The sequence below is a fragment of the Poecilia mexicana genome, unplaced genomic scaffold (assembly GCF_051168715.1).
Source record: "Poecilia mexicana isolate PSO_F unplaced genomic scaffold, ASM5116871v1 scaffold_13, whole genome shotgun sequence".
In the NCBI taxonomy this organism is placed as follows: Eukaryota; Metazoa; Chordata; class Actinopteri; order Cyprinodontiformes; family Poeciliidae; genus Poecilia; species Poecilia mexicana.
Window position 1 is genome coordinate 13,367,070 of NW_028263382.1, and position 26,344 is coordinate 13,393,413.

General features: G+C 39.8%; 1 protein-coding gene and 1 long non-coding RNA gene across 3 annotated transcripts in view; one reads left to right on the forward strand and one right to left on the reverse strand.

Moving 5' to 3' along the window:
* Positions 1-2,400: 2,400 nt before the first annotated feature.
* On the forward strand, positions 2,401-20,924 carry pxylp1 (2-phosphoxylose phosphatase 1). Of its 2 annotated transcripts, XM_015001745.2 has the most exons (7): positions 2,401-2,726; positions 3,704-3,812; positions 4,498-4,632; positions 9,477-9,665; positions 13,481-13,607; positions 18,368-18,507; positions 19,147-20,924. In XM_015001745.2, exons 3-7 carry the CDS (start codon positions 4,551-4,553, stop codon positions 20,178-20,180), a joined length of 1,572 nt encoding a protein of 523 aa, XP_014857231.1. In that variant the 5' UTR covers positions 2,401-2,726; positions 3,704-3,812; positions 4,498-4,550; the 3' UTR covers positions 20,181-20,924. The 2 variants fall into 2 exon arrangements, with proteins under 2 accessions (XP_014857231.1, XP_014857230.1); XM_015001744.2 differs by lacking the exon at positions 3,704-3,812.
* The window catches only part of LOC106926673 (uncharacterized), a 151,638-nt gene continuing 131,520 nt past the window's right edge, over positions 6,227-26,344 (reverse strand). The window contains exons 2-3 of the long non-coding RNA XR_015765055.1: positions 8,576-8,668; positions 6,227-6,453 (exon numbers count right to left, since the gene is read on the reverse strand). This is a non-coding gene — a long non-coding RNA (uncharacterized LOC106926673). The remainder of the gene's footprint in view (positions 6,454-8,575; positions 8,669-26,344) is intronic.

Below are 26,344 nucleotides of genomic sequence, written 5' to 3' on the forward strand. Positions count from 1 at the left end.
ATGTCAACAAGACAGCATTGAAACTTTGTGCTCCATTGGTTTGTTGTGGTAGAAAGTCACATATAGAAGTTGTGTGTGTTTATTCAAACATGAGCAGACATGTACACTCTCATGCTGTGCCCAAGAAACATCCAAATGACATGAAATTTACAAGCATGGCCTTAGGTTGAAGATTATAGTCAATTATCAGTTTTTTTTCCAGCTAACACCACTGAGCTTAACTTTTTTTTTTTTTTATTTTATCCAGTGTGAATTTTGTTTCTAAATTAACATTGACTTCAATGGCTAAAGATCAATGGAAATCTGATTAACATTATATTCCCAAAGTATTCACTTTGGAAGTGACATCTCATACATAATCCATATGCCTTAGTGTGATACTGACCCATCCTCTGCAACTCTAAAACTTAAAAGCTTTAAGTTTTAGAGTGTGTTTGACCATTTCATAAATGTTTAAATGAGCTGAAGCATTAATAGTTACTTTAACATGTATTTAGGGGCCTGAAAAAGAGCTCCACACTGTAATCCTCTCTGCAACGAACTTTAATCTTGACAAAATACAGTATGGCGAGTGTTATTTCCCCGGCAGCTGCCAAACTGGCTTCTTTGTTGGACTGCCAGACAGTGAGGGATTATTATTCAATCCAATAAACACTGCTCCACTCATATGGTGGAAATGCGCTTTATACCACCACACTGACCTCGGTCTGTGATGTTAATGTGACCCACCACTTCAAGTTTAAGTTGCTTTTATCCCCAACATTTTCTTTTTGCACTGGTTACATTCTATTACAGTGTCATGCCAGAATTTACTGAGCTCCTTAGATCACTCCATCCTTTAACACACGTTTACAGAAGCAGTTTGCATCCCTTGGTGTCGGAGATTGGACCGTCTGAATTCAATGATTTGGATGGCTGAGCAAATTCTTCCATATTTGTTGGATGGATATTGGCGCTGGCTCACCAAGGTTGTAGCCCTCCACACAGAAAAACAATATTCAGAGGTACAAAACAGCTGGGGGAAATTATTTGCTGCACAGGGGCAGAATAGTCATCACCAGTTGAAAAACATGCATGTTAGGTTATTTGTCTGTGTTGAGTCTGATGGTACAGCATTCTGTTTCTGGACAAAGGCACCAGCCATCCCAATTCTCCCTGTGACACTGATCAAGGTTTAGGTCAGTATAAAATAAGTGGATACAGGCTTTCCTAGCATTTGTGCTTGGGATAGACTCTATCCTGGAGAAGATCTTGCCTTGTCCCTAAAGATACTTTACAAATTTCTGTCTGATTTGTGTTTTGGTTAATGCCATTGTTGTAATGATGGAAACTTGAAGCTTTACAAGCTTTATAAAGAATACACTTTGACCTATTGCTCGGAGCAAGAATTGTACTACGAACATAAGGAAACAAGACAAACTGATTTCTCTGGGTGGAAAACATAGTGACCAAGTGAGACGTCTGAAAACAATACAAATGCAAAGTTAAAAGAAGATAACCCTTACAACAATTTTATGTCAGAGGCAAAACTCTGGTCGTAGCAACCAACAAGATCATTTTCTGATGCTTCCAGGCCATGGTAAGACTCTCAGTATGAACTGTGATGCTAATGGGGTCAACAATTTTCAATATCTACAAAAACAAAATCATCTCTTGTGCTTTTTGTGCACAGTATGTCGAAATGTTTCATTCACTTTAAAAAAACATCCTATATTAAGGGAAATCAACTATTCGTCTTATATATTATTAACAAAAAAGCTTAAAATAATATAAAATGTTTAAATATTTCCATTGTCAAATTTAGTAAATTAAAGTATCTGAAGCATTAATAGTAAAAAGACAACACATGTATCGCTGTAGATAGTCCAGCAGATGGGGCAGTTAGGTTGGGCTTTTGCCTTGGCCGAGCGTCCACAAGCTATATAAAAAGAGCTCGTTTTCTCTGATGTCAAGTTAGAAACAGAAAGCTAGAGCCTTTCTGGAGAACCAAAAAAATTTGTTTCAAAATAAATGCTTAGCGAGCTTCAAAGTCTTAGTTTTCAGTTACATTAATTTACAACTGTGCTGCATCTTGTACTGCTAAAACGATCACCGCACATAATTTTACTTGGACACCGTTTATATTTTTTTATATTAAAACTATAATTACAAAGTTTAGTTGAATGTCAAGAGTCAATGTCATTTTTATTCTTACATAAATAAAGGGATCAGGAGTTAAAACATAAAATTCACATCCACATGGTCTTATTTTTTTCTACAAACACCCTGCTATGGTTTACTTTTGAGAGATACCTTCAAGCTAAACATCGACCATTAAAGTATCATTGTTTAGAGCATTAGAAAATAACCTTCAAATGCAACTCAAGAAATTTCAAGCAGATTTGATTTAATTTGAAAGCCCCAGAAACAATCTGATTTTTTTGTTTATTTTTAAAACATTTATTTATTTAGTTAGTTAGTTAGTTAGTTATTTTAATGATCACTTCCGACCAAGAGTGGTCTCTTAGCTGCTCTTTCTTGACCGTCAAAGAATGAAGCCTCTTCTTTTATTTTGAAAGGACGCCCCCGGAAGTTTCATTTTGCATTAGATCCATCCATTGTACTTTGATATTGCTGTCCGCTCTCTGCAGGCAGTCAGGTGTAACAGAGGAATCGGAGCGCTGGATTTGAGTAGCAGTCGTGCTTATCCAAGTAACTATGTGAGGATCCGTCACTGCAATCTGCAGGTAAAGAGACCCGTTACTGATGTCAGTTTGTGTTTTCGAGCTTTATTATCTTCTGGGGGTTTGACCATGCTCTGCTGCAGTGTGCACGGTTGTTGATGTGGCATTTTTTTTTTTTTTATTGGCTCTGTTCCTCCACAACACAAAGGCTTTTTTGTCGGTGCAGAGTTTCTACTTTTATTAGGTGGAAGCAACAGGTAGCGATGAGCAAAGTTGGCGGAAATGTTAATGTGCGATAAAATAATTCAGGCAATTAAAGTCCGATGCTCGACTACGTCAGTGTGGTATGCGGGGTAAAATCTGACGGTACAGATGAGAATGACAATAAACATAAAAGCTTCATCGGAATGGAATTTGAATTCATTCTTTCAATGTAGACTCACCATGAAAGGAAGTCTGTGACTTCTGTTGTTGCGGCTCAGTATGATATTGTCCTTAGCGGAGGCTGACGTTCATTACGCTTAATGTAGCAAAGTATACTGAACGTCAGCTAGCTAACTGCTAGCTAACTAGTTAACCAGCTGACTGTTGTCAGGGGAGCTTATCGACTCAGTTAACCGTATCGAGTTTCAGTGTTTCTTTAAGTGAAGGAAAGACTCCACGGAGTCTGAAGGACTGTTTGAGTTCCCTAGAGAGGGAGAACATTCCTACATTATCCGCATAAAATCCAGCGCTTTCTGTGTGAAAGCCGCCGATGTATTTTCCAGTGTCTATATATATATAAAAAAAATTCCCTGACTTTTTCCCTCTAAAGATGGCAGTTTTATTTTCTCTTGCTCATGCGCAGACCGTTCATTACGCTTCACCATAAATTCGTAATAATCATTTAACTGTGCTCTGGTGATTGTTATCGTGTATGATTCATAAAGGTAATTTAACTGTTAAAGTCTCTCGTTAATCAACGAGTTTATTAAGTCATACAGGAGAAACGTAAAACAAATTAACTTTTATTTCTGTTCTTCGTCATTGATGTCCTGAAGCTGTGGACGAGTGTGTTCGGGGAACCAATCAGGAAGGTCATATTTATGGTTTTCGGTGCTGGTGTAGCTTCACTACTGAGGGCTGGGCACATTTCTACACCACCTAATGGTAGGTTTTAAGGTCGAGGCCTCTCATTGGCTTTTTCGTTTTGTTAGTTCAATCCATACTTGTTTCTAATTTTGGCCCTTTTTTTGCAGAAGTTTTTTTTTGCAGAAGTTTCTAAAAGGTTTAAGTGAGAAGAAATGGTTTAAGTCACATTAATTAGCATATATATATAATTACTTTAATAAAATAGCACATTTATTTTATATGTATTTTATGTAGCCTTAATTTTAGCAGTCTGGAAATGCAACCTATTGCATGAACTGTGCAAACACATTTGCACAGTTCATGTAAATGTTTTGGAATAAATCTGATACACAATGTTGAACAATTATCTGGATTGTTTATGTAAATGATAGATATTTAGCACGAGTAATAGTTTCCCAGTTTATGAAGACATTTTTAATCATTTAAAAACGTGCACCCTTTTTATTTATCTCTACGTTTTACTCTGTGTTCTCAGAGCAAGTTTTCCTGTTTTAGGATTGTAATTTGGGAGTGTGAGTATTAACATGATCGCTGGTTTCAGTGTCAAGAGAGTCTGTAAGGATTATGAAGTGAAAGAGTTGGGGTTTACTCTTAGATCCCAGTCATTTTTGTTGCACATATTTATCACATGTGCAACAAAACAACAGCTGTAAATCAAATGCAGTTTTATCTCTTCTTTTATTTTATGTTTGTGTGTTTATAGGGATGAGATGTAGTCTGGATGGCTGATGGACAGGAACGCCGACCGGTTCCAAGATGTTTGCTCGTAACCGCTTCCTCTTCCTGGTGGTGGTGGGCGGGGCGGTGCTGGCCGTCCTCAGTTTCAGCCTCCAGTTCTGTAAGTCCACCCGTATGCATATATGTAAAATATAAATTTTCTGTTACTCAGGAGCCATGGTCAGATACCCGTTTTTTTTTTTGTTTTTTTTATTGCAGTTTAGAATAACCATTCATGTATATCCCCTCATTCCTGTTTTATTTTCAACATTCCATTCATGCAAAAACAAAGCAGAATTCCCTGTAGAATTCCTATAAATACCCAGCAGCAGCAGTGGGCCTCTCTGGATGCTTTGTTTCCCTCCCACCATCTCCGTTATTTGCACATTGAGGTGCACAGAATTGTGTCGTTTTGTACAGAAGGTGCATGAATGTGGAGCTGATTGACTGCTGGGAAACCTCCCAGTAGATGAACTGCTTTGCACTGGTGGGAATGTGAAAGTCTAAAAAAAAAACTGGTGGTTGATGCAGAAAAAGTTTAGAGATCATGATTGTTACTTGGACTCATTATGTGTTGAAGTTGTTGAAATTCACCTTTTTCGTACTTCCTATGCACTTCAGAGTTCAGCAAAATTTTCAAGTAAACGTGCAGTTTTCCCAGGGCAGACATGCTATTAGGCACATGCTACTTATGTTTATTTGAAGTACTAAAATGGAATTTAGTGACTCAGAGCTGCTGTTTTAGACTTCAGAATCTGAGTTTGAGTTCTTCAGCTGTTGTAACTTCAGTTTTTTTCCTGGTTTTTTGCAAAACAGCTGAAAAACTGAATTTCTTTAAGTCTGGACTAAAACCTGCCTTTTTAGAGTTGCTTTTGAACCGTAATAAATTAAATATTGACCAACATAATTGATGTGTAACAATGACACTTGACAAAATGTGAAATGTTTAATGGTTTTCTCTATTATTTATTGTGTGATGTCTTTTATAATTTTGTATTTTTGTGTTTTTATGATGTAAAGCACTTTGAACGACCTTGCCGCTGATATGTGCTATACAGATCAACTTGAAAAACAATGAGCATTTTAATGGAAAACCTCTTTTTAATGGAATTGATTTTCATCTTCTTTTGCTGTGCTGCTGTGTAAGTTAAGTTTATGCTTTTCAACATGTTCAACTAAGATTTTGTTCCACCAAGTCAAATCCAGCGCCATTACAAACAAAACAAACAAAACCAAGGTGGGGAGCAAGATGCAAATAATGATTCAAATCATTATGTAACTGGAAATGTATGTTTTATGAAATGTTTGTACCAATCTATTGTATTCCTATGAAGGTTCACAGTGCAGTGTGACAGTTTAAGCACACAAATGTCACATTATCCCTGCAGACAGACTCTAACATAGAATAAGTGTCATTTATAAATGCTGTTCTTGACAGATCCCTGCCCACATTTACAACTTGTGATTGGTGTTTATAAACACCAGCTGCTCATAAAAATATATCATAATGCCTATGAAATGGTCCCAAATGGCATTTACACATTTAACTTTTCACTGCAGCCTCCTGCAGTGCTTTGGGTTTATGCTAATCATGCCTGTTGCGCATTTCATTTCAGTGGTTTTGTAGGGGAGAAAATAGTTGCCATAATTTATTTATACATGAGGAAGAATTGAACCATTATCCAGGAATAGGAATCCAGGAGAGAAACAGGGGATTTTCTCTTCATCTTTAATAAATGACTGTCGTGTCGTCCGTCTGTCTCATACTGCTCTTTCCTCTTTGACTCTCTCCATTTATTGGAAAAGTCTGATCGCCAGTTTATTGCTTATTGATGAACTTTACTATCAAAAAAGATTGTCCATCTGCCTCCAGGGGACAAGGATGACGAAAGGACAGGGACATCTTGGGGAGGAGTGGTGCAGCACATGGTGGTTAAAGTGACTAAAACAGAACATGAGAAACACAAAGAAGTGAATCTGTAAAAGAGAAGTGAATCAGAGCCGTGTTCTGCAGGAGAGTTGGTAGCTTGATGGGCAGGAATAAAAGATAAGCAAGACATTTCAAGAGGATCAGATCAAGCACAAATGTATCTTCACATGGAGCAATTCAGATGTACTTCAAATGTCTTTGATTATTATTATTTTTCCTATAAACGCTGTGAGAAAAGTCTGTACACCCCAGAATGACAGATTTGTTTTGTCTTTTGCAAACTGTCCTGCTTCATTTATTTTACTATGGTAATTTGCAATGATTTTAGGGATAATATATAAAAAATATATATTACAAAAAAAAGTATTAATTATACTGATTTAATTCATAAAGAAAAAGCTGATTTATGCTCTTTTCTAGCTTAAAGAAAAGAGCAGAATAGTTATTTTAAAGATCAATAAGGCTTGGGTCCATCCTCCTTTTGCCATGGTTACCTGTTAGGAAACAAGCTTTTTTGTCAGCCTTTTACATCAAATGACTTTACAGTCACTAATGTCGGTGTCATTTATTGAATCAACATTAGCTTCAGGGAGCGGTTCAGGGCAGTCCAGCACATGCCAGAATCTGGATGGATGCACAAACCGTACAGTCGGTTGGATAAACCAACTTCATGGATTGATGGAAAGACCTACTGATAGATTCTCAGTTGGACAGTGTGACAGGGAATGGTCTGGAAACACACATCCAGACCTGGAACATCTTGAAATTCCATCGTTTTCCAGAATGTGCAGGAATACCGCCGTTTGTGCTTTCTGCCAAATCCTTGTTTTGTTGCCGAAGTGAAACTAAAAGCTGCCCTGAATCATCATTACTTCTAAGAACGTGTGGTTATGTAGAGCTGTTTATTTAAGAAAAATAGTCATGTTTATTTCCACCTGCAATTCCTTTAGTTTTGGTGTTTTAGCTTTTGGGTGTGCACTGGGATCATTTATCAAAGTGCTTTCCTACCCTCTAATTACAGCTGTGGTGTAGTTAGAAAGCAAGTGGTTTTCTTTTGGTGTTTTTTTTTTTTTTTTTCATGCCTGATCTGATTCAAAAGTAAGATCTAAGCTTTTCACCATGTTTAGTGTTAAAGTTTTCACATGTTAATGACCAGCTCTACCTCATCACCCAAACTCTGTTTTTCCTTTGGATAAAACCTTCTAATTAAGCCCCTTTTTATTTCTAATGTGATAGAAGGAGACGTCCTAAATAGAGCAGCCAAACTTTGTGTAGATCCGTGAAAGTGTGTGTGTATTCCAGCTTTCCTGTGCTCCCATTCGAACTGAGGATGAGGTCACAAAAGCCCCATTGTGCATGGGACCGTGGCAGAGCTGGTCTGGAGAAGTTTGGTCAGTCTGCGGAGGCCTGTGTTTGGACAGTGGCTTGGGAGGTGGCTGCGTATAGGGAACAGGTTATGGTAGTGAATGAGCTCCAGTGTGTGTGTGTCTGCAGCAGTCAGCTATCAGCATGGTCTCCAGGGTTACCGGGCACTTTCTCTTCTTCTTTTGCATCGTTTCTGGTGAGTTTATACAAACGTGCTTAATGAGCAGAGTTCTTCTTTTTTTTTTTTTTTTTTTATTTAAATTGTTTGCTGACTTTCACACCTGTATTTTTGCAATTCTTAAGGCGTAGCTCCAGATCCAGGGTTTTGGTAAACTTACGTGCCTAGATGATCATTTTTCCGTCGGGTGTAGTTTATTCACTCTGGTATAACACAATAACTTGATTTAGGTAGCCAGTGAGGAACTGATACTCGTACGAATATGTACCAGTGTATGAGCTACTTGTAAGATTGACGTGTTAACGATACTTTATGCTGTAGGCTGTGTCAGCTGTTAGTTTTATTTTATAGCTAGCTAAGGAAGGCAGCATGAAACTCTGTGTGTTTATCTTTAGCATAAACATCAGAATCACTATTTTTCTTTTGCTTGACAAAAATAAAGCATTATGTGCTTCATTCTTTACTACTGCTGCTCTTAGATGTATCGCTGTAAACACATTTTCTAATTTCAATTTGGATACATAAAATAAGGAGAGAACAAGTTTTAGGTCAGCAGTCGGTCTGTAACAGAGGTGCACCAATCAGACCTACCTTTAGAAAGGAGAAGGATACTCTTTACATCCAGAACTCTGACATAAATGCTTCTTCATTCCAGGTGCAATATCTGCAGTGGGTTAACTACGCCTGTCACAATAAACAATAAATCAATTAATCGCACAGTAAATTACAAGAAACTCAACAATTTTCATTTTCTTGATTCACACCACTGACCACACCTGGTTAGAAATGAGGGCAATAGAGAAATTAATGTTGGCACAAAATCCCTGAGATTTATAAGCTTGTGGGAAGACAGAGGAATTTTCTGACGGCACACACAGTGTTCTTATTCTTTCGGAGTCTGATGTGTGCCTGAAAGTTGTCATAATCAGAACTACATAATCTATTTAGGTCACCATCAAAGCAGGAATGTGTCTGTTCTTTTGTAGCCAGAAGCAAACTTGAATGAAACTTAGACATTCAAGTTTCATATAATTTACTTTGAAACTTGAATGTCTAAAATGTGTGTGTGTGATGTAATTGGGATTTAGACCTCCGGCTCTCCAAAAGGGGACTTTGGGGCTGTGCTTCTTTTTCTTGGATCTTTGCAAAAGCCGGTTTAAGTTCCCACAGCAGCTCTGTCTTTGTTACACCATGGTAACAGTGAGGTCTTAAGAGGGACACAACTGTTGTCATGGACGTGAAATGTGGTGGAACTGTGACAAAGTCGTGTTTGTCTGCTACTCTATCCATTTTTAAAAAAATTCTTGCTACTCTGCTCTATTTTCCGCTCTTTTTCTTTGTCCGATTACGTAAAAATCTCTGTACTGACCACCAAGTTTAGCCCCAGGCTTTTTACCACAGATTGGTGCTGGTATGCTATTGCATGAACTGAAATTGTTTTGCTTCTTCCTCTCTAACGTTGTTACTTCTCCGTCTTTCCTCTTCCTCGCAGTGAACCTGATTCCCACCTCTCCCATGCTGGATGAGCAAGCAGGCCAGGCTGCAGATGGAGGTTTCAGAGGTCTCCGGGCAAAAAGCAGAAAGCGAGTCTTTCCTGTTCATCACACCCAAGAGCCTGATCCTGTCTTTGAGGCCTACAGCTACTGCAACACCCCAAACCGCACCGAACAAGCCTGGGAAGGTAAATGCATAAATAAAAAAGTAACTATAAGATTTATGAAAGCCCACCGAATGCTGGGAAATTCAAACTCTTTTTTTATGTGTGGTTTAGTTTTTAAAGCCGGGATTAGAACTAGATCATATGGAAACTTTATATAATCCAGCCACACTTTTAGTGTGTCAGAACTCCAGGGATGTGTTAAATTTCGTAAAGTCAATTCCTTGTAATTGCATCATCTGTATTTTTACATTGTGGAACCGTTTTTATCCAGGTTGGGGTCAGTGAAAGAGATCCTGCAGAAACAAGTTGCATAAGCACTACAAATAACTCTTCACATTGTTTTCCACTACATGTTGCTTTCCACTACAATCTCTCCTTTTTAACTTAAAAAAAAAAAAAAAAAATATATATATATATATATATATATTTTTTTTTTTTTTTTCCTAATGAGGCCATTGTTGTAAAATTCATACCAGATGTGGGCAGCAACCAGAGTACCGTATTTTCCGCACTATAAGACGCACCTAAAAACCTTCAATTTCCTCAAAAGCCGACAGTGCGCCTTATAATCCGGTGCGCCTTATACAGGTGCTGGTCATAAAATTAGAATATTGTGATAAAGTTCATTATTTTCCATAATGTCATGATAAAAATTAAATTGTCATATATTTTAGATTCATTGCACACCAACTGAAATATTTCAGGTCTTTTATTGTTTTAATTTTGATGATTTTGGCAAACAGCTCATGAAAACCCAAAATCCCTGTCTCAAAAAATTAGAATATTATGAAAAGGTTCTCTGAACGAGCAATAAAAATAATCATCTGAATCAACAAAGTAACTCTAAACACCTGAAAAAGATTCCTGAGGCCTTTAAAAACTCCCAGCCTGGTTCATTACTCAAAACCACAGTCATGGGTCAGACTGCTGACCTGACTGCTGTCCAGAAGGCCATCACTGACATCCTCAAGCAAGAGGGTGAGAAACAGAAAGAAATTTCTGAACGAATCGGCTGTTTGCAGAGTGTTATATCAAGGCACCTCAGTGGGAAGTCAGTAGGAAGGAAAAAGTGTGGCAGAAAACGCTGCACAACGAGAAGAGGTGACCGGACCCTGAGGAAGATTGTGGAGAAGGGCCGATTCCAGACCAAATTAAATTTTCATCTCCATAAAACTTTTCAGCAGATGGAAGCATGAAGTGCTCCAAAATCTTCTGATAGCTGCTGCATTGATCCTGCCCTTGATAAAACCCAGTGGACCAACACCAGCAGCTGACATGGCACCCAGACCATCACTGACTGTGGGTACTTGACACTGGACTTCTGGCATTTTGGCATTTCCTTCTCCCCAGTCTTCCTCCAGAGTCTGGCACTTTGATTTCCGAATGACATGCAAAGTTTGCTTTCATCCGAAAAAAGTACTTTGGACCACTGAACAACAGTGGTCCAAAGTGCTGCTTCTCTGTAGCCCAGGTCAGGCGCTTCTGCCGCTGTTTCTGGTTCAAAAGTGGCTTGACCTTTGACCTGGGGAATGCGGCACCTGTAGCCCATTTCCTGCACACGCCTGTGCACAGTGGCTCTGGATGTTTCTACTCCAGACTCAGTCTACTGCTTCCCCCAAGGTCTGGAATCGGCCTTTCTCCACAATCTTCCTCAGGGTCCGCTCACCTCTTCTCGTTGTGCAGCGTTTTCTGCCACACTTTTTCCTTCCTACTGACTTCCCACTGAGGTGCCTTGATATAACACTCTGCAAACAGCCGATTCGTTCAGAAATTTCTTTCTGTTTCTCACCCTCTTGCTTGAGGATGTCAGTGATGGCCTTCTGGACAGCAGTCAGGTCAGCAGTCTGACCCATGACTGTGGTTTTGAGTAATGAACCAGGCTGGGAGTTTTTAAAGGCCTCAGGAATCTTTTTCAGGTGTTTAGAGTTACTTTGTTGATTCAGATGATTATTTTTATTGCTCGTTCAGAGAACCTTTTCATAATATTCTAATTTTTTGAGACAGGGATTTTGGGTTTTCATGAGCTGTTTGCCAAAATCATCAAAATTAAAACAATAAAAGACCTGAAATATTTCAGTTGGTGTGCAATGAATCTAAAATATATGACAATTTAATTTTTATCATGACATTATGGAAAATAATGAACTTTATCACAATATTCTAATTTTATGACCAGCACCTGTATATGGACCAATATTGAGCCACAACAGGTCCAGCAACGGACCTTACCACAGGGGCCGCGTTTCATTGGCTAATGCCCATTTTAGGTCACAGTGCAGCTACCATGTGCGTGACCGTCTCACAAACACAAGCTACAGTAGTAAACATATGCTAATGTACATTGTGGACCATCAAAACCATGAATGCCGACTTACCCAGCCTTGCAAGAACAATAGGCATCAGTGATCTTGTCCACAGCTATATTTATGCTGAGAGTGTGAGGATCTGCTGTTTTCCTCATCTATCGGTAGCTTTTAGCTGTGACGCGCACAATGTTGGAGGCATCCAGTGGCTCAAACACCTTGATGTCGTCCAAAAAAGATGACATGAACTTGTTGGTTCCCCTGTCCATTGTCGTGGCTGATATGTTGTGAAAATCCGGCAGAAATGCTACGCTAATTAACTCAGATCGAAATGAAAGACGTCATGTTTACACAGACATGCAGTAGGCTGCTTACGTAGTTGGTCCACTACGGTAAGCAGCCGCCAACTTCTTTTTCCCCCGTAGAAGAAGTAGTGCGCGGTGCATGCTGGGATAGTTGTCAGAACACTGGTTTGTTAATAAAGTTTGATAATACATTTAAAGGGGGGGAGGGGCAGGGGAAGAGAGACAGAGACTGCAGCGGCAGCGTGTCGGTTGGTCTGTGTTACCCAGAAAGCAGTTGGGCATAATATCGCAACACCGTGAGTGAAACAACGACTGGGCCAGCCTACTATATAAAGTACTCGGGGACCATTTCTTTATTAATGTGGATGTGTAATAATAGAGTATGAAGCGTCTATTCTATGCGCCTTATAATGCGGTGCGCCTAATGTATGAAAAAAGTCCTAAAATAGGCCATTCATTGAAGGTGCGCCTTATAATCCGGTGTGCCTTATAGTGCGGAAAATACGGTAATTCACACATTCGATGAAATAATGAAATTAAACGGGGAATAATTATTGAACACACTCAAAGAGATTGATTAGATACTTTTCTTCTTCTTCCACATTATCATTCTTAAGTTCTTTCCATAGATTTTCAATTGGATAAAAATTACATGATTGATTTGGCCATTTTAGCTATTTTAACTTTCTTTCTCTGAATTTAGAGTTTCCTTCACCGTGTTTTTAGGGTCTGTTGTCTTGCTTAGAAATTTCCATTCGTCATATCTTCAGATTCCTGGTATATTTCTCCATTCATCCATCTTTCTGTTAACAAAGTAGGCCTTGTTTGAGTATAAACAATCATACCACTCTTCAATACTTCCGTTATGATAAATCTTTTTATAAGCCACCAGTTAATATCTAATCAGCTGATGCTGATTTTCCACATAGCAGCAGAAATGCTTTCCAAATACGGACAGATTTCCGCTGATATCTTGGCGTTCTATGTCTTCTTTGACATCTTTTATTTAGTATATTCAGTCTTTTGGTCCTAACAGCAAAATAAAACCTAAAATGAAAGAAAATTTCTTTCGAGATTAAAGATTAGGGAAATTACACAGTTTGCCTGTAATTCACTGAGAATAAATGGATCAACAGACTGAGTACCATTCTTCTTTTTAATTTCTTAAAAAAACATGTCTTGGAAAATAAATGAGAGCAGAAAAAGAAGCTTATTTGTGTTGTCACAGGTCACAGCCCCGCGGACTACAAGCTGCTATCTGTTCATGTGATGATTCGCCATGGAGACCGCTACCCGCTCTACTCCATCCCAAAGACCAGACGCCCCAGCATCGACTGCACCCTGTCTGCCAGCAGGTAGACAACAATAGTGAATACAACCACAATTTGTATGTCTCATACACCATAGTGAATATACAGTATGGTTTTGCACGAGTCTTCGCATCCCTTGAACTATTTCACATATTGTGACATTACAACAATGTATTTGATCCACGTTTGTGTGAAAGACAACGCCTGCACCCGTCTTGCACATCTATAAACTGAAGCTACTTCTTTGCAAAGTAGCACAAGCTAAGTCCAGTTTGAATGGAAAATTATTTCATGACTTGTCACTTCCTAAGTAGTTTGCATACTTAACAGAGCATGTATGAATACATTTTTTCAGTCATAGAATGTCTTTGTTGTGCTAGTAACGCACAAAAAGACCCTTATGGGTAGACACTACCGTCACAGAGGGAGAAGCCAAGTTGGACCCAAACAAATGTTTTCTTTTTTGCTTCAGGTGAGTAAAATTAACTCTCAGGCACAGTTTTTTTTTCTTTCTAATTTTATTTTTTATGTGAAAGTGGCAGAACGTGAGACACAAATAGATGTCAGAGCTTTTAATATTCTCCCATAAAACCTCCTGCTGAGGAGCGATAAGAACGTTTTGCCTCGAAAAGCTCCAGCTGAATTTAGTGGAAATCACAACCTGAATGAGGCGCATTAACTGGATTTCTGCTCACAACACTGTTAACAGTTGCTTGGCTTCTCAGCCGTAATGCACGTGTCATCACCAACGGGTGGGTACGGCTTGGTATGGCACATCTGCGCTTTTGTACAGCTGGAAAAACGCAAACAAATGCTAACAAACACGTCACGCATCATTGTGTTGCCGTTGACGCACACTTTCTGCCTCCCAGAGAGGGAGAGTGGGTGGAAGCAGCAAAAGTGCTAAAAAAAAATCCCTTATCCTTTTCCACTCACTGAACTCTACTCTCATTTTGTGTCTGCAGTGCTTTGTGTCTGCTCTCACTCACTCCACTTGTTCAAGAGGGTCAGATAAGATTTTATGGTGAGCAGTTATTAAAAGCCGGCTCTGCTTTCTGTTTGAGCCTAGCATATCTGAAATCGGCTAGTTTTTCGTAATTCACTTCCTTCAAATAAAGCAAACTCTGCATGAGAGTAGGCACATTATAATTTAAAAATAAATAAATAAGCAAGGGAAACTAATCCAGAAAATTGGACCATATGGCCACCAGATTGTCTGAGACAAATCCTCTTTTGACGCCGTGCACCTGAGCTCAGATTTAGCTAGCGACTTAATTTTGCACAAAGCAGCACATCTGGACAAATCACAAGGAGACTTATCTGTAAATCCACAGGCTAGAACGCTACAACCTGAATTCACTTGATCTAACTTTCTACTGTTCCATCTTGACATGGAGAGGGTCGTAAAAGAATTAAAAAGCTGTGTTTCGTATGCCAGTCAGTTGATTCAGCTTCACATCTCTGCAGCCGAGAGCATTGTTGAAATCGGACAGGGAGTGAACTCTTTTTTTTTTTTTTTTTTATCTGCTGTTTAATAGCGCAGGAGACCGGATGTCTGACAGAACCAGTTCCAGCCAGAGAAAATCAAAAGCACTGTGACCTCACATCGGAGTCCTGCAAGAAATGCATCCTGGAATCTAAAATACCACACTAGCTCTTAAATCCCATCAAGACACATCCAGAGCTGTACTCCATCTCTGGATGAGAGATGGACACATTTCATCAGTTTTTCTACACACATTTAATCAGTTTCGAACTTGTGAAGGTTATAGTTAATGACATATGGTGTTCTTAGAAAGACAACGTGTTATTCAGAGTACACCATATGTCACTCAACTCAATCGACAGTTTTTACAACATCTTTGACCATGAATTGTTCATTCAAAGAAATGTTTTCCAAGGTGTGGACAGAAGGGAAGTCAAATACGAGTTACCATGCCTTTGGCTCGAACACTGAGTCACAACTGAAACTAATTCTCATCTATAGGACTATACCAAACAATATGTGGATTTCAGCAGAGGTGTTTTTCAGACAAAGGAGATATAAAATTCAAAAACCATGGTAAGACACTAGGTCTTCTTATCTGAAGAACTTTATGCTCACAAACAACATTTCTGATCTTGTCATGTTCTGGCTCCAGACGTTGCTGGAGATATCTGCTGTAGCTGTGGAGTAACCTGTGTGGCATTTCCGTCCCTCAGTTTAGGTTGTGGCTTCTCTGAAAGCCATGTTTCCATTTTTTACAGAATCATTTGACAAAAAGTGCTTCTAGTAGTCATGCTGTTTTCAGTGGGTTAGAAGGGCTCCTGTCGTTGAATCTCACTGTTTCTGCATTTTTCTGCTTTGAGAAAACAATGAAATGGTCACCGTCTATTACCGCACACGCTTTTGGTATTTTTAGGCTTTCTAGTTGTGTATTTCCCCTTTGCTAATGACTCTGCGACTTATGATATGTTGTTTCCATGGGTTGCACTTAAATTAATCAGAAGTCTGAAGTCTGGAGAGGGTGGAGGTCTTGCCCCTTCCAAACATTCTCCAAATCCCTCATAGCTATTAGCCGTAAGCTTCACCACAAACAGATGTTGAGAGGTGGAGCTGTGAAAGGGTGAAATTTCTGCTTCATCACAATGAAGCCAACCAATTCCAATACAAAGAGTAGTGTGTGTGTGTGTATGTGTGCGCGTGCGTGTGTGTGCATAGGATTGTATGACTAGAACTGATGTTGTAGGTAGTTCCTTCTGTTTTCTTTGACCAAACTGTGATTACAAGCACACAAACTGGCTTATGCTCTCAAAGAGATCGTCACAGGGAGCAGGAGGTGTGTGTGTGTGTGTGTGTGTGTGTGTGTGTGTGTGTGTGTGTGTGTGTGTGTGTGTGTGTGTGTGTGTGTGTGTGTGTGTGTGTGTGTGTGTGTGTGTTGCTGTACATTTTGTGTGTTTGAATGCTCTGGCACCAGCCTGCCGACCCACTGTCTCCATCTGCGGTTAACTGAGCTCTTTCCATCTGCAGGGAGCATCTCCTCCCTCTTCTTCCCTTCTTTCCCATCGGTTTCTTAATGTTTTTGTCTTTTTATAAATTCACTACATATGTTCTACATTCTATTTGTCTTCTGCGTTTCCAGCACAGCCTCACTCTGTTAATCCCACCATTCACTTTATTGTTTTTTTTTTTTTTTTATCTCTCCACCCGTCCCTTCCTTCCTCTTCACTAATCTATTCCCATCCTATCCAGTGATAATAATCCCTGCTTAATGTAATTGGGCTCTCTAATCTTCAGCTGGCAACAATGAACCTAATAGAGGCTTTTTGTCCACTGTGGCGTCTCCGTCCTCGGACATCCAGTCTTCCGGTGCAGCCAATTAAATCTGAATTGTTCGGTTCTCCTCAAACCAGTCGGATCTGCTGCTGACGGGGCAGAAAGTCGCTCCTCTCAGCACATCCACACTCAGCCCGCAGTGTGTTTGTTATAGTGCTAATGAATAAGAGTATGATGATGCAAACAGTGCAGAGTGGCGACGTGATGACTGACATGACCTGGCGGCAGAAAAAGGCTTTCATTGTCCTTTTTTGATGTAGCAGGTGGCTGCAGATGACAGATTAGGCTTTGCTGTGTAAGGTCAGACATGATGACAGGTTTTATTTGATCTATTTTTATGGCTTGTTCCTGACTCTCTCTGTGATCACTATGGAAACTGTGCATGCGCGTGCACACACCCTTAATCTGGTTGAGTTGAGCTGCTGCTCTCACGGATTCTTTCATATTAATCTATAATCTTCAATCCTCTTTAATCTTCTGGATCGTCGACTGCTCGTCTTGCTTTCCTCATTCCTGGAAGATGATGTGTGTATCCTGGGATTTGTGTGTGTGTGTGTGTGTTTGTTTGTTTATTGTCATGTGCCTTGAAACAACAAATTCATGTATCGTTTTATATCTACATGTTTAGTTTTTTTTCCCTCCCACACACATTGAGCTGTCCTGTCAAAGTTCACATCCTTGTGTTAAAGAGACACCTGCTGGTAGGTCATAGGAACTGGTCACATTCTCCCACCTACTAATCATTTTAGTGCACTTAACATTTTTTTTTTACTGCATTTATTATTGTAAGTAATTATTAAAATATTTGTTATTTTAGTTTTATTAATTTGCTTACGTTTTAACACCAAGACACCAATCCGAAGTCTATCCAAGAAAGACGATACACTTTTAATTTGAGTTTGAATGAGACAAAGGTAATACAGATAATTCGATCTTAATATAAAAGATAACTTGAGTAAAATACTGCACCTTTTTCAAATAACATTTATTAAATGATAAAAAAAAATATATCCAAACCAACTAGTCCTTTTTTGGAGAATGGAACAGCCTCCTAAAGCAAATAAATAGTTGTTACTTTTAACAGCATCTCTGTAAATAAATTTTCATCCTCCAAACAATGTAGTTGATCAAATTTATTAATTCATGAAGGCAAATTCTACTTTCACACAGAGCCAGGTTGTTTTTAAATCATCATTCAACTGTAAATCCTGGTCTACTGATCATCTAAAATCGCCAATAATTCTTATTAGCAGACTAACTCGGATTTAGTTATTTACTGCAAAAAAGCGTCTTTCAGTCTAATCATTTGACAACCACAGTGAAAAGAGTAATGGGTCAGTAACAGAACACTGACTCTAATACAACCCAGCTGCAGTAAAACGCGCAGCAGAACTCCTCCTGCATGCGAAATAAAACTCACCATACATGCGACTGACAGTTAATCACAATAATCATGTTTGATGCCATTTTTTTTTCTTTGTCTTCCCAGGCAGCCTTCCCACCCTCTGCTAGACTCCTTCATTAATCACATGGGCCAGGGGACCCGTGGCCACTGGGAGGCACAGCTGGGCTCCATTTCACGTCTCCCCAACCACAGCGTCTGTGAGATGGGAGAACTCACGCAGACAGGTGTTCAAACCAGACAGCTATAAATCTCAGCCCAATGTGTCGGCTCCTGCTGTGCTGCTGTTCGTAATTAGTGGTGGTGTCAATCAATTAGAAAATGTAATCAGATTAATCACACTCTAGCGCTGTGATTAATCACTATGCTTGACTTTGTAAGCTTGAAAAATGTTACAGAATGAGAGAGTTCTCAGTTTTCCAGCTTGTCATAATCATGAAGGGTTAATAGTAAATTGGTTTCAAAATGTTAAGTTAGAAATTGTAACGATAAGCTACTTGTGCGTCAGTGGAAGGATAATTCACAGTTCTAGTATGTACGTAGTATCTGTCTCGTGGTGTTTTTTTTAAAGTGAGAACAACAGTTTGGCATCTATTCACTCACGTCTGCAACTCTCCATTGTTGACCGCAATACAAGACCATGTAACACGCTGCTGTGAACTAGATAGCCCTCTCCAGAAGAGAGAATTTTAACTCAAAATAGGTAATGCGATTGATCTGCATTATGCAATATTAATTTTTTAAACCTTTTAGATTTATCACGTTAACGCATTAATGTTGACAGCCCTAATAACTGGATGAATATCTTTGCTTGTGCTGTAGAAATCTTTTCTCCTTAAAATCCAAATCTTTGTCGTTCTCAACAGGTGTCGTTCAGCACCTTCGCAATGGGCAGCTCCTCCAACGTGCCTACAAGCACCACAGTCTGCTCCCCTCTGATTGGTCGCCTCGCCAGGTTTGGATTGAGACCACAGGGAAAAGCCGAACCCTCCAAAGCGGAATGGCCTTTCTCTACGGCTTCCTCCCAGATTTTGACTGGACTAAGGTGACCGTGCATCATCAGTGGAGCACATTGTTCTGCGGCTCGGCATGCGAGTGCCCTGCCAGAAGCAAGTACCTGGAGGAAGAGCAGAGGAGGCAGTATCGCCTCAGAGTGGCCGATTCCAACCTGGAGAGGACTTTCATTGACATGGCACGCACTTTAGGTGTTCTCACTCGCCAGCTCCGAGCTGCAAACCCTATAGACTCTCTGCTTTGCCACCTGTGTCACGGCCTTCCTTTCCCATGCGTTTCTGGTGGAGATGGTGGTAGTGGCGGATGCCTGACTGTGGCACAGTTTGCAGTAATTCGGCAACAGCAGCTGGACGATGAGGTAGATCGGAGAAGATTTGGGGCCTATCGTAAATACGCCATCCTGGCCATGTACCCGTACCTCAACAGAACTGCTAACAAGATGGAGCGGGTCGCTAGAGCCAACGAGGAAGGCCGGCAGCCACGTCTGGGTGGGGAGGAGGTCTTCACCCTCTCCTCGGGTCATGATGTCACCATTGCCCCGTTGCTTAGCGCCCTGGGACTTGAGGAGGCCAAGTTTCCTCGCTTTGCAGCAAGAATAGTCTTTGAAATGTGGAAAAGCCCGCCTACAACACAAGGCCAGGCAAAAAACAGAGCAGGAAAAAGCGAGAGGTCAAAGTCAAATCGGAAAGTTGGGGAAGTGTTCATCAGAGTGCTGTACAATGGTGAGGATGTGACATTTCATACCGCTTTCTGTCATCCCAGCGACCGCCACATCAACCAGCCACTCTGCCCTCTAAAAAACTTCCTAACCTTTGTCAGGAAGGATATATTCAGCATCGTCAACGCCACTTCCTACAAGGATGCATGCTACAAGCTCTCAGGGTGACAGATTGAGAGTAAGGTCGCAGGGTAAGGACACCCAGCTGTCAGGTGGTTGTGACTCCCCAGATTCTTAAGTTTAAGAGAAGGTGCTCTTTCATGCCACTCATCAAATCTGGCATGTTTCAGAATATGGTCCTTCACATTCCCAACATTTCCACTCACAAGAGACAAAAAAAAAAAAAAAAAAAGCACAATCACTTGAGACATTTTTGAGAAGAGATGCATTTCTGAAGATCCTGTAACCTTTGCTCAACCAGCTCTTGTGTCGTTTTTGTTTACGGAGACCTTCTCTGGAAGATAAATACCTCAAGGACAACTAATCGGCACTTTATTCTGTAACTAAAGGGTTTTGTATGTTTTTTGGTCAAATAAAGGCTAGTGAGAAGGGAATGTTGAAAATACACATACTGGGCTGGAATAATAATTACTTGGGAACATTTTGTACGACTAATCTTTTTAAAGAACATTCATCTAAGTAAGGATAAAGCTGGAGTCACTTTTTGTTCTCACTTTTTGCTTCCGTCACTTATACACATGGTAGGTTTGTGTTTTTTTATTTCTGGTTTTAACTGAACATCAATGTGGGTCTTGTTTTTGTTCTAAACAATTACTGCGGTACATTTTCAGTGTTTTTTTTTTCAATCATTTAATGAAATTCCAAATTATTTAAAATTTCATTGTTTGTGAATCTAACATTGTTGTACTATGATCAGACATTTGTACACATTAAAATTAATGTTGCATTTTCTGTGCGGTCTTGTTCTTGATTAAGATGACTGTTGAAGAAGATTTTAGGTTATATCTTAAGAAAATCTCTGGCTCGATCTTCTTCTCACGGATCCCAGGTTCTCCCGGCGGACCGCGTGTAGCCACACAGAAAACGAGTGTAGACGTCACAGAATTTCAGAGTTTAATCCAATAGAAAACATGAAATTACAACAGAAACTGCAGAACAACAGACATACATTCATTTACCCGAGACAAATGGAACAGAAGAAGAAAGAAAGAAAAGCAAAGACGTCTTTGGAGAATTGCAAGATTAAATCTGATTTGTTACTCCTGTGTACAAAGTTTTATAGTAAAGGCGTATTCTTGTCTTTAATATATTCAAATAAGGCGTACCTTTGCTCATCCAACCAGGAGCTATCTCTGACCCTCTTTAAAGTTAGAAACTCCCTGCAATTTGCTTCCAAAATCAAAGGCCATTTGTCCCCTTTGTCTAAGCAAAATGGAAGCAGAGACTCTCTTGAACTCCTGCTGTTTTATGGCTTTTCACAGATCAATGTGAAAGCTGGAACTTCTCCTGATTGTTTTCCCACACAGGCAAAGGGCAGATCAAAAGATCTTAGCAAACGATCTGCTGTAACTACAGTTAACATAAAGGTCAATAGGGCAGAATAAGTTATTAATCTGAAAACTATAATTAGGCTATTTCAATCAAGACATGTTAAGTTTTAAAACTAGCATATTCTAAATTTATTTTCTTAACACTGTCTAGCCACAACAGCTTGGGTGTTCAAAAAGCTTTTGTGCCTTTTACCACCAGAAGATCATGACAGTGTGGATTCCTGACAGAAAACGATACTGAATCCACATTTTTGAAAAGATTTGGGCTTTTAAATGCTTGTGTCCTTAAACTTTTGAGCAGCTGATGAAATGCTTACTCTGATTTTTCTTTTTCTCTCTCTCTTCCATTACTTCCTTTTGCATTTTGAAGCTCTACTTTGAATCTTCTTGAGATCAAAATGTAAATTCATTGATTGATCAGGAGACTAGAAACACCATAGGAGTGATTCTAGTCTCTGATCCCATCTCACTGTGTCTGAAATCTGGTTTTAATATTGAGGAAGAGGCTGCACCACACCATCACACTGCCTCTACCTAAATCCATTTGGGACAGGCTGAAAGGATTGGACACGTTTTTTTTACAGTTGCAACCCACATTATACACTGCTGGTTGACTCACTAAAACATTTTTCTTACAAATGCAGTATCATTTAAAAAGGGGGAAAAAAACAACAAAACATGACATTTCCTTTGTGTAAAGGGACAATAAGTGTTGCATATCTGTTCAATTTGATGATTATGAACTATTGAAAACTTAGTTTATGAGAAAATTATAATGCCTCAAAAGAAAAAGCTTTCGAAAAACAGAAATGTGTTTTGACTTGCACAACAGGTAGGACTCCTGACATGCTTGGCAGTCTGACAAGCTAAACCACTGGGGATCATTTATAAAGAGGCTGTTCCCATAGTGCTGTTAACTACCTAATGTAATCCAAAATTGAGTGGAAGGAAAAGGTGGAGGGAAATGTAGGCAAGCAACAGAGACAATCGATGTATATATTGTATAAATGTTATTTCTGTATGCTGTGTTTTATGGGACTGAGTGAAAATTGACATCTTGCTAAATCTGGGGTATTTACAGCAATATTGAATATTGATTAATATGCATTGTCCCATATAAGTCAAATAATTTCAATTCAGTTTCATTGTAACAGTTGCTGGGCAAAGCCCATTCGAGGATTTAGACAAGATCCACAAAACATGTCCATCTACAGCCGAAGCTTTTAGAGTCGCCACATATGGACATGTCCAAAACTAAAACAGTTACATTCTCTGGGTTTAAGCCACTCCTTCACCAGACACGGCAAAAGAAGCTTACCTGGGCCAAGGTAACGAACTTAAGAAAGTTGCAGATTTCATTTTCCAGCAGCACTTGGCTCTGCCAAAGGTACCAAAGGCTGGCTCAGTTACGATGGTGTTACTGTGCTTGATCAGCCTACAAACCCATCTAATCTCCACCGAGAACCTGAAAGGGATTTTAAAAAGAAAGCTGAGAGACCTCAGGCAGTGCTGCAGAAGAGCTGAAGCAACCAGCGCTTCCTTAACACCGCAGCAGAGCCACAGGTCGATCTATTCCATACAATTTGCACTGATGCTGTACGTTATGCAAAGGGAGCCCCGAGCCATGTATTGGTCACACTGTACATGGTCACACTGTGTCGTACGTTCAACATTTAGGGTAAATAAAATACGTTTCTATCGATCTCATGTTATATTACACTTTTCTGAGAAGAATTTTACATTTTCACTAGCTGTGAGCCACAAAACTATCCGAAAAATTAACAGAAATGAATAATTGGAATATAAACCAGGCTGTGAAATGAATCTTTATTGTAGATCGCCGTCGGTTTTTGAGCTATATTGTGTACATAAATTAACCTTCTGATAGTATTCTAGCTTACCAACATGCCGCAAATGTGCTCATTGTGCCAATGTGTTCCATTGAAAAGTGCTCATTGCATTTTAAAGCCACTAGATGGCATACTAGTTCCACAGTCCTTGAATAGTCTGGCCTACCTAATTTAATCAGTTATCCACTTTGTCAACATTGCTGCAGGGGCACAACATACTGTAAATTTATATAAATGTAAAAACCCCAAGTGCCTTTTTCCCACCACTACAGAAGTCATGTGTCATCGTCATTAGGGGCGTAATACAATGCTGACAAGATATCCATTGTAAAGCTCATTTTCAAAAGTGCTCCAGCTTGCTCAGCCTCCGTTTTTCTGTTTTAGAATCCTCCATATCAGGAGTGTATTGACTGAAATAATGCAATAACAAGACCAGCTCGATAAATTACATTTGCAGTGTATGGATGTTGTATTTGTCCTGGCAATATGGGAGTATGGTGCAACTCGCTGGTGAATAAAAGGATCCTCAGTTGATGCTGCAGACATCTCAAATGAGATTTGAAGGGCAAAGACTTTTCATTCTGTATTTCCTCAGTTGGAGACAGCCATACGGCATTTCCAGAAATTGTCCCTACTAAGTGAAACCACTATTACAACCACCAAATTTTATCGTGTTACGTCTTTAAAATGAACACGTCCACAGTTTGTGAAATGAACATGGTTTGTTTTTTCTTTACCTGCATGTCACACACTAAGACTTCCAAAAACCCAAAGCTAAGGCAATCCACGTAAGTCTATGTAAATGTATTTCCCAATTTTGCCTTGTTACATCTGAATGTACTTCCAATCCATTTCCAATTCTACGCCATGATATCAAGGCAGTTAAGGCTTGGAGCAAGCAGCCTGATTCCTCCCCCTCTTGTCCCGTCTAACGTCTTTCCCTGCAGTCCCTGCAGACACACCTCTAACACCAACAGCTCCGATGTGAGATGGAGCTGCAATTTGCTCCTGCTTCAACTTGCCTAAACTTTGATTTTCTTACACCTCCTCTAGCTTCTTCGGCTTATTTACCAGATTTTAACGTGAATACATATGTGTGAGAACAGGCGAATGGGCAGTTCAAGGTGGCTTTAAGGGGCACCGCTTCAAATTATTGTTGAAGCGATGTCCACTTGACACCGTCTGCCGTTAAAATCTTAGGAAAAGACTTCCCAACACATCTCAGATGTTTGGCATCTAAACTTGAAGAGCAGACACAGAGAGCCATGTGTGGATTTGGCTGATGCTTGGACAAAATATGTGAGGAATGATGACTGACAACTCACACAGCAGGAGAGGGATGTTGTGGTCAATGCCAAGAAGCCAGAAGATGGTAAGAGGGAAGAACTTGTGGTTAGAGGGAGACAACCTGGAATCAGCCGTAGAACTGATTCCAGGTTCCAATTTAGTTAAATAAGGAGGTTTTCAAAAGACTGAAAGTAGCCCGTTGCTGCATGAAGAAAGTCTAAATACTGACGAGTAGGAACTTGAGCAGCGATTAAAAACTGACAATAAAATTAAGTCAACTTTTCTATGCGAGTCCAGGAAGGCCCAGATGAGAAGGGGAAGGGACAAATCACTGCACCTCTGGTAGTATTGTCGAAATCATAGTACATATTATGTGTTCGGAGACTGTTATTAATGACCAAAAGTGTATTTTTAAAAAGTGTGTAGAGATGACGAGCATAAGATGAGTGAATGACTGCAGTAAAAGTTCCAACACTGTCAGTGTATTCTACTGCAGGTAAAGATGTCTTTTATGAAACACAAGCAGGAAAAGTGATATACTTTGCCTATGAGGAGTGAAGGTGAGTCTCAGAAAAGCCATATGTGAGCAAAAACCAAGAAGACGGCCCTTGTTAAGCTTAGGGTCACCTAATTGGGTTTTGGTGCATGTGTGTGTCCTGTCTAGACTGCTCCGCCGCTGTGTTTTCTCAGATGTGGGGCAGTATTAAGCCCTTTAGGTAAGCAAACAGCACAGCTGTCACACACACACACACGCACACACACACACACACACACCCCCACACACACACACACACACACATCCAGAGGAAGCGGTGTGTACTTTGAATATTTTAAATACGCCTGTTGTTTGATGATCCTGCGTGTGCACTTACCTGTCTATGATTTACTGAGATGGGAGAAAGTTCTTGTTAGCTGAAATAATCAGGATTTATGAGTCTCTTTGCGCTGTTAAGCGACTGGCTAGAGGCTCAGCCCCATACAGGCGCACACGGCTGGACTAATTGAGTTTAGTGATTGCTGCCTCATTTCTCCACCAAGAGCTCCTCTGGTTGACCGTCAATCACACGCACACCCTTTGAGTTGGGCTTTCCGCTTTACTTTTCCTTTTTCTGCACACAGTAAACCCTTTCTCTTAAGGTGTGTCTGCCTTCCGCTCGGGCACATTTTCTCTAAAAGGGGCATGTATCATTCTGTGAAACACTGATGTACAGCATGATGTATCCTACCTGTCTCCGTTAATGTTTTTGACGTTATTACCCTCACTCATCTCGGCCGCTCACTTAGCCTGTCTGCCTCCTCCGTCTTCAGTATTTGCACACATTTAGTTCTCGTGTGTCCAGGAGGAAACGCGAGTTTGTGTGTACGAAGTCATGTGAAAAAATGAGGCCTGTTTGTTTTTCCAACATATTTGGATGCAAGAATCTGCTGTATGGACTTAGTATGAATTAGTGTACAGAAAAACATCTGAATAGTAAGCAATTTGGTGAGGAATAAATTGCAATAATCCCAAAAAAATTAGCCATGGAGCAAATGGAGAAGATTCAAAACAATTAAGGCAGACCACAAGATGCTAAAAGAAGTCCCAAAACCTTCAGTTTTCCTGTTCTGTTCCAATATCCAGAACTGAGTCTAACACTGAATTATTTTGGAAAGAGGACATACATGACATGAAACAAATATACGA

Bases quoted from the DNA above. Each gene is read 5' to 3' on its own strand.
- pxylp1 (XM_015001745.2), top strand. From the start codon at position 4,551: ATGTTTGCTCGTAACCGCTTCCTCTTCCTGGTGGTGGTGGGCGGGGCG. The intron at 13,608-18,367 runs GTAGACAACAAT...TTGTCTTCCCAG, and splicing joins TGCACCCTGTCTGCCAGCAG to GCAGCCTTCCCACCCTCTGC. The intron at 18,508-19,146 runs GTGTTCAAACCA...CGTTCTCAACAG, and splicing joins GGGAGAACTCACGCAGACAG to GTGTCGTTCAGCACCTTCGC.